This window comes from Leptodactylus fuscus, chromosome 1 (assembly GCF_031893055.1).
Source record: "Leptodactylus fuscus isolate aLepFus1 chromosome 1, aLepFus1.hap2, whole genome shotgun sequence".
Lineage (NCBI taxonomy): Eukaryota > Metazoa > Chordata > Amphibia > Anura > Leptodactylidae > Leptodactylus > Leptodactylus fuscus.
Window position 1 is genome coordinate 330,760,193 of NC_134265.1, and position 12,171 is coordinate 330,772,363.

General features: G+C 42.3%; 1 protein-coding gene across 1 annotated transcript in view; it reads right to left on the reverse strand.

Moving 5' to 3' along the window:
• The window catches only part of GRK4 (G protein-coupled receptor kinase 4), a 165,345-nt gene that overhangs the window by 6,786 nt on the left and 146,388 nt on the right, over positions 1-12,171 (reverse strand). Inside the window, exons 7-11 of the mRNA XM_075261099.1 lie at positions 10,586-10,649; positions 10,364-10,504; positions 695-885; positions 573-610; positions 202-291 (exon numbers count right to left, since the gene is read on the reverse strand). Of these exons, the coding sequence (XP_075117200.1) occupies positions 202-291; positions 573-610; positions 695-885; positions 10,364-10,504; positions 10,586-10,649 (524 nt within the window). The remainder of the gene's footprint in view (positions 1-201; positions 292-572; positions 611-694; positions 886-10,363; positions 10,505-10,585; positions 10,650-12,171) is intronic.

Genomic DNA, 12,171 nt, shown 5'->3' on the forward strand with positions numbered 1-12,171 from the left:
AAGGTCATGGCTAAACTTTGATATGATGTCATCGTTACACCATATCTTCTTATAACATGATAATATGACACATTATGTTACAGTAGTTAAGTCTTAGGATTCTTTTATCCTAATTTTCCTGTACACAGTAAAGGCAGGACAGGTCCCTGCACCGATTTCTGTAGCTTCCCAGACAAAAAAATCCCAAAAACGAACTCCTACCCATATACCCCACTGTGCCGACTCTGCCGCGAATGGACTCTCCTTCAGGTATCTGTACAGCTAACCCAAGATCTGAAATCCTGATGTGTCCTGTGGAAACATAAGCACATTATAACGCCACAACATGGACAGCAGGTCACACCTTATGGCAAATACTATAAGAAGATAGGCAAGTTTATATAGGGAACCTCTGGGTTTTCTGATTTCTTCCCACAAGCAGTCTACTGGCACCTTAATGTGGAATTGCTTTTCCCATAAACACAACAATGTATAGATTTGTATAGATCTATAGATTTCCAGCTTTCTATGCATGTACATGACCCATAGGGTGCACCTTTAATATGGCGGTATCAGAGGGCTAGTGCACTTACCACGGTCATCCAGCAGGATATTTTCTGGCTTTAAATCCCTAAAATAAAATACAAAGTTACAAAATTAAAAAAAAAAGTTTAGAAAACTGAGAAAATGGAGACTTAAAGGGGTTTATGCTCACCTGTAAACTATCCTCTCTCTCTGCAGATCCTCCAGGCCACAGCACAACTCGGCAGCATAAAACACTGCTCTCTGTTCATCAAAGCCTGGGTTCCCCATGTTGTATATGTGAAACTTCAGGTCCCCGCCATTCATAATGGTTAATACTAAGCAAAGGGCGTCCTTTGTTTCATAAGTGTAGGCTAAACTAACCTGAAAGAAAGAGATCAAGGTTAATGGACATATCCCGGGTACAATGTTACACATCCAGAGATACATGATAGATTTTGCGATACTTTGTCACAGTGTAGCCACCAAGTGGTTGTATTGAATATTGCAGCCAGTTAAGCATTTTAATAACATATTATGATATTGAATTCAATTTGTTTCATGAGAAACTGTAAGCTCATTTTTACTGATAACCTATCCTCAGGATGCATCAACAATATAAGATCAGTGGGGGTTCGACACTCAGCACCCTTGCTGATCAGCTGTTTGATGGTGCTACAGTGCAGGACTATTTGTCTGTTTTCACCACATACCTTTCCTTTTACAGTGGCCGTGCTATGTCATTAAAGCCTTGTTCCATAGAACTGAATAGGATGATGATGTAATTACACCGCACGGCCACTATGAAGCGAACGCTGTGCGATGTAAATACTGACATCATTCAATCAGTTGATTATCTGGAATCTCAGGTGTCATACCCCCACTGATCCCTTATGGACAACCCCCTGAACAACCAATTTAAGCAAATTCGAGCTAAGGTTAGGGTGGACACGTTTGGTTAGGGGGTGTGGATATGCACAAACCAGGAACTTCAAATGATAAAAACCTGAGAATGCCTTGGAACTTTGTCACACCTTGAAAGCCAGTCCATCTGAGAGATCCTCCAAATTTCTTAGAAACAAATGGACTCTAAGTCCTAAGGTTTTTCTGTTTTTCTCCTTTTTATTTTTGCAACTCTTTTGCTTGTTTGTCATCTTCTTTGTCACTTTTTATATATAGCACTGAACCCCTTGGGTATTTATTGTTAAATGTAAGGACACTTTGTGTTGCTTTATGAACCATTACCTTTTTATTTGTGTCGCTTTATGAACCCATTACCTTTTTATTTGTGTCTAATTACTGTTAGAGAGATGTGTGTATTATGTAAGTGAGGTATCCAAGTCAGTAGTGGTGATAGCATGTATTTGGGGTGTAGTGTTGGGATGTGATTTAAGTTCAATGTGCAGCCTAAATGAAGGATGAGGCAAGATTGAGTGAGTAGAGTGATTTGACCCCTGACAGCAGCACCCATATCACATACCAGGACGGACCATACGTGACATACATTAAAACATGTATTTGTTTAGTGAGATCGTGCTGTCTGCTAGTATTACATTGTACATAATGGGTTAACTGGTATGAGGGCAGTGCTCGAGAGTTCATGGACAACCATATATTACATATAGACTATATCCATGGTGCAGCCGCATCACACATCATCAAAACAGCCGCAGCAGAGACGCACTCACTGTGTGCCAAGCCCTTACACTTTTCAATACCTCCACTTGCAGTCACTTTGTAGAAACCTTTCTTTACTTTACTGTATTAACCTCAGTCCTGGTTTATCCAGATCCAAGGCTTTTTGAGGTCTGACTTATACAGAGCCATACACCTATGTGACCAGGACTGCAAGTAAATAATGAATGACAGCAAGCGATGATCTTGAAAATGTAAGGGATAAATACAGAAAGTATATATAATAATAAAGGCCTCTACACTAATAGCCAGTCCGGCCTCTACATAAAAACCACAGGTGACCAATACGTTCAAACAGATCTTCAGCCATTCGCAGTGAGACACATCCCCAACGCCAACACAAGGACTTTGTTGTAGCAGTGACAAGATGCTTCTTATGAGCTAAATTGAATAAAAATTCCAGTGTGTTTTCTCATTTTGCCTCTGAAAGCCCCATTCTCTGAGTTCTGAAGGACTCGACGTAAACCCATCATCTGGTTCCGGTTGTTTCGCTCGGCAGACCCCGATTGCGCCAACATATTTATGTGTAAAATTCCAGCAGTGTCATTTCAAAAGCTCAGATCAGAGGTCCTGTGGATTCTGTCGCCCGGCCGAGATGATGGGATAAAGCGCCTTCTGTTCTGTCTGTGGGGCACTGCTACATTTACAAAGTCAACTTGTCTTCTTCATAGAGAGACCGGCCATGTTCTGGTCACTTGAGGGAGGGTCACAAGTTCCAGTCTTGCTGGATGTCATTTCTTTCTTTTTCCTTTCTTTGGAAAGTTGCTGAGCAATGATATGGATTTAAAGGGAAACTTTTTTTTTTACCCTAGACCTCTACCTGTTTCTGTCTAGTTAGGTGCCCCCTTATAGAGTAGCTACATTATATAAAATAAGCTGTTGAATCGTTGTATGTATTATATGTAGATTTTCTTGCAGAAGTCACAGACCCTCTCATCAAAAAAGATACAGCAGCCAAGCCCTTAAAGGGGGCAGTCACTAGAACCTACAAAATCAACCCAGCCTTACAGATACATAGGTTACCTGAATCAAATGTGTTTTTTCCCTTCTGAATCTCCTCTGGGGCAGAGATACTGACGTTTCTGACAATATACAAATTAGCTCTTTGGAGCAGCGACAATGCCCTCATTGCTGCAAAGAGGTAAGCTACAACACTCAATTGCATATTGACCAGTAACGGAGACATCAATTCACAAGGTGAAAACAGTGCATGATTCAGCCTAACCTATCTATCTGCAGGGCTGGGGTGATATGCTGGGTCTGGTGACACTAACCTATCTATCTGCAGGGCTGGGGTGATATGCTGGTTCTGGTGACTCTAACCTATCTATCTGCAGGGCTGGGGTGATATGCTGGTTCTGGTGACTCTAACCTATCTATCTGCAGGGCTGGGGTGATATGCTGGTTCTGGTGACCATAACCTATCTATCTGCAGGGCTGGGGTGATATGCTGGTTCTGGTGACACTAACCTATCTATCTGCAAGGCTGGGATGATATGCTGGTTCTGGTGACCATAACCTATCTATCTGCCGGGCTAGATTGATATGCTGGTTCTGGTGACACTAACCTATCGATCTGCAGGGCTGTGGTGATATGCTGGTTCTGGTGACAGTAACCTATCTATCTGTAGGGCTGGGGTGATATGCTGGTTCTGGTGACACTAACCTATCTATCTGCAGGGCTGGGGTGATATGCTGGTTCTGATGACACTAACCTATCTATCTGCAGGGCTGGGTTCTGATGACCCTGAGTAGTTGCACCAGATGCACAAGCACACAAGCCCCAGAGGCCCCCGCCTGTGACAAGAGGATGTCAGAGTAAACATTAGGCAGTATGCAGAGGTTGGCCACCATGGCATAATGTAGCTACTAATCTTACACATAGCACTAAGCTATAGAGTGACAGTAAAAACTTGTGATATAGGTTTAGGGTTGAAAAACCTACTGACAGGTTCCCTTTACATAAATACCGACCTCACCCATCACCTATCCAACAACCAGGGTAAACATGATCATAAATGGATGGCCTATCCTGGTGCACCGCTCCGTCTGTGTAAGGCTCAAACCACACAAAAGTGTGCAGAAATGGGAAAGTGGAAAAGCGGCATGAATGGCCATGTACATTCGCCATATACAGACCACAGACCTATTCATTTTCGTCAAGACGCCTCGGCCGCAAAACAGATAGGCATAGGACTTGTCCGGAGTTGTGCCCTGGCCTCACGCTCCATGTGTATGGGGCCATAGAAAATAATGGGTCAGTGACAAAGCATACGTTCTTGTGCATGGAGCCCAAGTGTCACAATTTGCAGTTGACTCCTAGGGATGTCTGTCCCTAGATATGAGATAGAATCAAGATGGAAAGACAGTGAGTGGAGGGTCTTTACTCTTGACGCAGTGAACACGGATTGGAGGGGTTGATTCTCCTCACTGCTCTGTGTAAAGGACTGAACATTCTGCACATCACCCCTTACAATGTGAGATAAGTCTTCTATGTACTTGTATCTACTTCCGGCTACTTGTGTGTATACAGATGGGATATCATTCACAGACAGCAGCAGCTTTACTGACTGTGCGCAATGACTGTTTTTTTTCTGGTGTTTTTGCGGCTTGGCTGCATGTATTTGCCCTGTAGTCCAGCATTCCTGGTTTTCCTATTATGGTCACTTGAGCTTTTCTCAACTATTGTATAGTTACTACTGGCAGAACAGTATCATTAATGGATGGGGAGTGGGGCAGAGGTGCCCCTTATTGTATATGCCCACAGTTTTAGAGACAAATGTAAAATGTGCTGCAGCCATAATGTGAGTATTAGCAGCAGAAACACTAAAAGGACATCATGTATGAAGGTTTATACAGTCATAGATGAGACTACCCAGCAAAATTCGGCACCTTTTCTGGTACACTTTAAGCGGGGGATCTCAAGATGAACTGGCTGTAGGGCTGTAGTTATAGATGCAATCTATGAAGCTGCCCAGAATTTTTTATTTTTTTCCCCCCAAAAAACGTGTAAGTGCTTTCTACACATTCACCAGCAGAGGTCCCTCTCTTCCCACTCTGACGTCCACCATATATGCTCTGCTTCGCTTTGAGACAGGTGCTCGTTGAAAAGGAACAAAAGCAGGAAAAACATTGTAAAATATTGTAAGGTTTTTCATGTAATTATTCATTGTTCTATGGTACGCAGGATGTTTAAATAATGCAGGAGATGTTTTCTGCCTGTACACAAGGCTTTTGTCATGAATCTTTAAGCACGATCAATACTGACCAGCACTTCATGGCTGCACTCATCTCCGATGTGACTGGACTTGACCTCCTGCATTATTTATGTGTCTCGGCCGGGCACTGAGGGGCAGTCTGATGGAGAATGGGGCTGGTAAAGGTGTCCTGTACTATACTGCTTCAAGGCAGGGATAAAAGCATCGGGCCCCTAGAACTATGGGGCCCTACCTGCTGAAGCCTACAGGCAGGCAATAGTCCAGGGTTCGCTCCTCAGCAGGTCAACAGGTTTGTGGAAATCCCACGCACAGGATACAAAATGGTTGTGGATTTTATGTATGAAGAAATCAGCCTAAAATCCTGAACGTGTGAACAGACCCAAATATCAGCTTCAGGTAGATTGACATCCACTGGCTAGTGTTCTGTGCTCCCCCATGCTTTATACTGCAGCACAAACTCATCAGATCAGCAGCTGTATGTAAGTGCATGGTTATTTAATTCCCATTACTGCATAACATACGGATCAAGAGCTACCAGCAACCAGTGAGGAGGAGAAGACTATCATGTAACAGAAAGCTGTCAATCATAAAGGGGAGGGGGGGTATCAGGACTCTCAATGCCTCTCCTAAGAGTCTTGTCAGGATTTACTAAGAAACCCTGATCCATATCATATAACCTTATATATCACAGAGCTCAGCTTCTCTCCTCTATTATATAACCCTATATATCACAGAGCTCAGCTTCTCTCCTCTATAATATAACCCTATATATCACAGAGCTCAGCTTCTCTCCTCTATAATATAACCCTATATATCACAGAGCTCAGCTTCTCTCCTCTATTATATAACCCTATATATCACAGAGCTCAGCTTCTCTCCTCTATAATATAACCCTATATATCACAGAGCTCAGCTTCTCTCCTCTATCATATAACCCTATATATCACAGAGCTCAGCTTCTCTCCTCTATAATATAACCCTATATATCACATAGCTCAGCTTCTCTCCTATCATATATCCCTATATATCACAGAGCTCAGCTTCTCTCCTCTATCATATAACCCTATATATCACAGAGCTCAGCTTCTCTCCTCTATTATATAACCCTATATATCACAGAGCTCAGCTTCTCTCCTCTATCATATAACCCTTTATATCACAGAGCTCAGCTTCTCTCCTCTATCATATAACCCTATATATCACAGAGCTCAGCTTCTCTCCTCTATTATATAACCCTATATATCACAGAGCTCAGCTTCTCTCCTCTATCATATACAGTCCTATGAAAAAGTTTGGCCACCCCTATTAATCTTAATCATTTTTAGTTCTAAATATTTTGGTGTTTATAACAGCCATTTCAGTTTGATATATCTAATAACTGATGGGCACAGTAATATTTCAGGATTGAAATGAGGTTTATTGTACTAACAGAAAATGCGCAATATGCATTAAACCAAAATTTGACCGGTGCAAAAGTATGGGCACCTCAACAGAAAAGTGACATTAATATTTAGTAGATCCTCCTTTTGCAAAGATAACAGCCTCTAGTCGCTTCCTGTAGCTTTTAATCAGTTCCTGGATCCTGGATAAAGGTATTTTGGACAAACAATTCAAGTTCAGTTAAGTTAGATGGTCGCCGAGCATGGACAGCCCGCTTCAAATCATCCCACAGATGTTCAATGATATTCAGGTCTGGGGACTGGGATGGTCATTCCAGAACATTGTAATTGTTCCTCTGCATGAATGCCTGAGGATTTGGAGCGGTGTTTTGGATCATTGTCTTGCTGAAATATCCATCCCCGGCGTAACTTCAACTTCGTCACTGATTCTTGAACATTATTCTCAAGAATCTGCTGATACTGAGTGGAATCCATGCGACTCTCAACTTTAACAAGATTCCCGATGCCGGCATTGGCCACACAGCCCCAAAGCATGATGGAACCTCCACCAAATTTTACAGTGGGTAGCATGTGTTTTTCTTGGAATGCTGTTTCTTTTTGGACGCCATGCATAACGCCTTTTTTTATAACCAAACAACTCAATTTTTGTTTCCAAAATGAAGCTGCCTTGTCCAAATGTGCTTTTTCATACCTCAGGCAACTCTATTTGTGGCGTACGTGCAGAAACGGCTTCTTTCTCATCACTCTCCCATACAGCTTCTATTTGTGCAAAGTGCGCTGTATAGTTGACCGATGCACAGTGACACCATCTGCAGCAAGATGATGCTGCAGCTCTTTGGAGGTGGTCTGTGGATTGTCCTTGACTGTTCTCACCATTCTTCTTCTCTGCCTTTCTGATATTTTTCTTGGCCTGCCACTTCTGGGCTTAACAAGAACTGTCCCTGTGGTCTTCCATTTCCTTACTATGTTCCTCACAGTGGAAACTGACAGGTTAAATCTCTGAGACAGCTTTTTGTATCCTTCCCCTGAACAACTATGTTGAACAATCTTTGTTTTCAGATCATTTGAGAGTTGTTTTGAGTAGCCCATGATGCCACTCTTCAGAGGAGATTCAAATAGTAGAACAACTTGCAATTGGCCACCTTAAATACCTTTTCTCATGATTGGATACACCTGGCTATGAAGTTCAAAGCTCACTGAGGTTACAAAACCAATTTTGTGCTTCAGTAAGTCAGTAAAAAGTAGTTAGGAGTATTCAAATCAATAAAATGATAAGGGTGCCCATACTTTTGCACCGGTCAAATTTTGGTTTAATGCATATTGCGCATTTTCTGTTAGTACAATAAACCTCATTTCAATCCTGAAATATTACTGTGTCCATCAGTTATTAGATATATCAAACTGAAATGGCTGTTGCAAACACCAAAATATTTAGAACTAAAAATGATTAAGATTAATAGGGGTGCCCAAACTTTTTCATAGGACTGTAACCCTTTATATCACAGAGCTCAGCTTCTCTCCTCTATCATATAACCCTATATATCACAGAGCTCAGCTTCTCTCCTCTATTATATAACCCTATATATCACAGAGCTCAGCTTCTCTCCTCTATCATATAATCCTATATATCACAAAGCTCAGCTTCTCTCCTCTATCATATAACCCTATATATCACAGAGCTCAGCTTCTCTCCTCTATCATATAACCCTATATATCACAGAGCTCAGCTTCTCTCCTCTATCATATAACCCTATATATCACAGAGCTCAGCTTCTCTCCTCTATTATATAACCTTATATATCACAGAGCTCAGCTTCTCTCCTCTATCATATAACCCTATATATCACAGAGCTCAGCTTCTCTCCTCTATTATATAACCCTATATATCACAGAGCTCAGCTTCTCTCCTCTATCATATAATCCTATATATCACAAAGCTCAGCTTCTCTCCTCTATCATATAACCCTATATATCACAGAGCTCAGCTTCTCTCCTCTATTATATAACCCTATATATCACAGAGCTCAGCTTCTCTCCTCTATCATATAACCCTTTATATCACAGAGCTCAGCTTCTCTCCTCTATCAAGTAACCCTATATATCACAGAGCTCAGCTTCTCTCCTCTATTATATAACCCTATATATCACAGAGCTCAGCTTCTCTCCTCTATAATATAACCCTATATATCACAGAGCTCAGCTTCTCTCCTCTATCATATAACCCTATATATCACAGAGCTCAGCTTCTCTCCCTCTATTATATAACCCTATATATTACAGAGCTCAGCTTCTCTCCTCTATAATATAACCCTATATATCACAGAGCTCAGCTTCTCTCCTCTATAATATAACCCTATATATCACAGAGCTCAGCTTCTCTCCTCTATTATATAACCCTATATATCACAGAGCTCAGCTTCTCTCTTCTACCATATAACCCTATATATCACAGAGCTCTCTCTATCTTTCACATTGCATTTTACAGATTACCTAATCCAAAGGGGTCCACCCTAAACCCAAAATATAAAGCTAACATTCCAGCTCTAGTGATCTCAGTGGTGCAGAATCTTGTGACATCTTCTCTATGACACATGACAGAAGGTATTAAGGTGGATTTAAGGTGGACTATTGTGCATTAGATGGCTCATTGTGCTCAGAGCACTGCCTTAAGTGTCCTCTTACTTGCAGAAATCAGTATAAAAGTATACATTACCGCACATAATGGCTAACCTTATCTATTAACATCAATTATTGAAGGAAATTTTCTTTTCCAATAGGATTTCATCCTAGCCAAAGGAAGTCTGATCAATATTTAACTTAGCTCGGGCAAATCTACAGCACTCAGCCTATTGATCGTTTCCTGGGAGGTGGAATGCTGTGTGCAGGCGGTGTCCGGAGTGCTTACACTGGGTAGGGGGGAGATGGGAGCCAGCGTATGAAAGCAGAAACACATGAAGGACATTGCACTCCCTGCAGAGCGAGCCATCGATCTACTGACCCTTCACTCTAGCCAGTAGACACTGGTCATGTATACGGTTGACATTTTTCTATAGGGTGGTAGAAATGTAGCAGGATCAACAAAGTCACAAACTGACCTGCCCTTAAAGCGTGAAAGACCTGCATTTAAAGGGAGTCTGTCAGCAGAACCAGCATATCACCCCAGCCCTACAGATAGATAGGTTAGGCTCACCAGAACCAGCATATCAACCCAGCCCTGCAGATAGATAGGTTAGTGTCACCAGACCCAGCATATCACCCCAGCCCTGCAGATAGATAGGTTAGGGTCACCAGACCCAGCATATCACCCCAGCCCTGCAGATAGATAGGTTAGGGTCACCAGAACCAGCATATCACCCCAGCCCTGCAGATAGATAGGTTAGTGTCACCAGAACCAGCATATCACCCCAGCCCTGCAGATAGATAGGTTAGGGTCACTAAACCAGCATATCAACCTGGCTGTCACTAGTGTCACCCTGTTTCTATATGCTATAATATGAAGCAGATGCCAGTAACACATAGAGGATGAGCATTATTAGAGCTGATACTTACTACAAATCGACTATTTACTTTTTCTAATATCAGCTTTTCGTTTAATGCCATGGATTCTCCTTTCCTCTTTTTAATCCTTTTCTTTTCCAGCTTTTTACAAGCGTACATCTTCCCAGTGGCTCGTACTTGACAGGCACAGACCTAGGTAGAAACACCAGTCACGATGGGTCAATGACAAAAACATAAGTCGCACCATGGTGCAAAAGAGCTACGTGTACTTACCTCACCAAACCCACCTTTCCCCAGAACCCGGTAATGCCGAAATGTGTTCTTTGTGACCGGATGCCTGAAAAACAACAAGGTGACAGCTAAGGCGGGGTTCATACATCTGTGTCGGAGTCTCCATTGCAGGTTATAGTCAATGGGGTCCGTGTGTTGCCACTGTTTTAGCAGACTGCTTCTCCGTTCCCCCATGGACCTAAACAACGGAGTGCCGACACTTGTGTAACATAACAGAACTTCTTTAAATCAATCATTGACTGACATATTGCTTCCCACATCCTTAAGACATTTTGCAGCTGCTTTAGTATATGAGGTTCCGCAGCAGGTAACACATTCCCGCTGCTGCAGAACCTCTTTGTAAAAGTAATAGTGTTTAATGCTAATAAATCTGTGCCTTTGGTGCGCGGTCGTGCTACCGATACCTGTACGTCACAGTGTATCATGATGTCAGAACGTTCTGATAACACAGGGATTATTTACATACATCAATATGGAAAGCCTTAAGTGCATCGCTTACTATTCTGCGGTGGAAATATTATACTAGGGTAAAGGTTAAGGACGACCATGCTGCCGGGACCGGTTTACGCCACATTTTCATGTCTCGGTAGTAGAACTGGCATTAAACAATGTTTTTACAAGTTACAGCTTGTTTTAACCACTCAAGTCAGTGAGATAACAGAGATGGATGCAATGGTGTGAAGGACCAACAGAGGGCGCTCAGGTGTCTGACGTACACTTTTATTATTATTATTATTATTATTATTTATTTATATAGCACCATTAATTCCATGGTGCTTTACATTTGGGGGTTACATACAATACACAGAATATACAGGTAGATATAACACTAACAATGACTGGCACAGTGGGGTACAGGGCCCTGCCTGTGAGGGCTTACAATCTATGAGACACAAACGCCTTAGCACATCCTTACTACCTAGAAAGGAAACCTACAGAACTTCACTCAAAGAATCAGTCCTGATTACGCTAGGGTCACACTAGATGTCCGCCTAAGGAACAGATTCCAGGACATCGCATACATAGACCACCTGTGATGTCCCGTGTGCTTTCCTTAGGCCATAGGGGCCACTGTATCGTGTGCTGGGGTGCTAAGTGACGAAGAAGACCCCAGGAGCAGCAGGACTGGAATGTGGTAGGAGCCCCTGGAGCACCGAGGACATGCAAGTATAGGTTTTTTGGGTTTTTTTTTTTACAACGTCCCTGGCCTCTTTGCAAAGAACGGTATATCCTGGGCAACCCCTTTAAATGTCTCCTTTGATGGCCGTACTGGAAAACTGAACATTGACTTCCAGGTTACTGCACACGTTACAGCCGATCACTTGGGATCTCAGCAGGGGGACACTTTGTGATCACCTTATTGTCAATAAACCTAAGCAGTACACATTTATTAAAGAGGAGAATCCCTTTAAAGGGGTTCTCTGGGAAATGAGCAACTCTCTTAGTGAGGTGCAGAAGCTTGATTTGCATGGGAAACAAATGGCTGCCACTGCTCTTTTCTATGGTTTTCTATGGTTATAGAAAGGTTCTAAGGCTATTGCTGGACACCTGCTTGGCCTTAAGAAGAC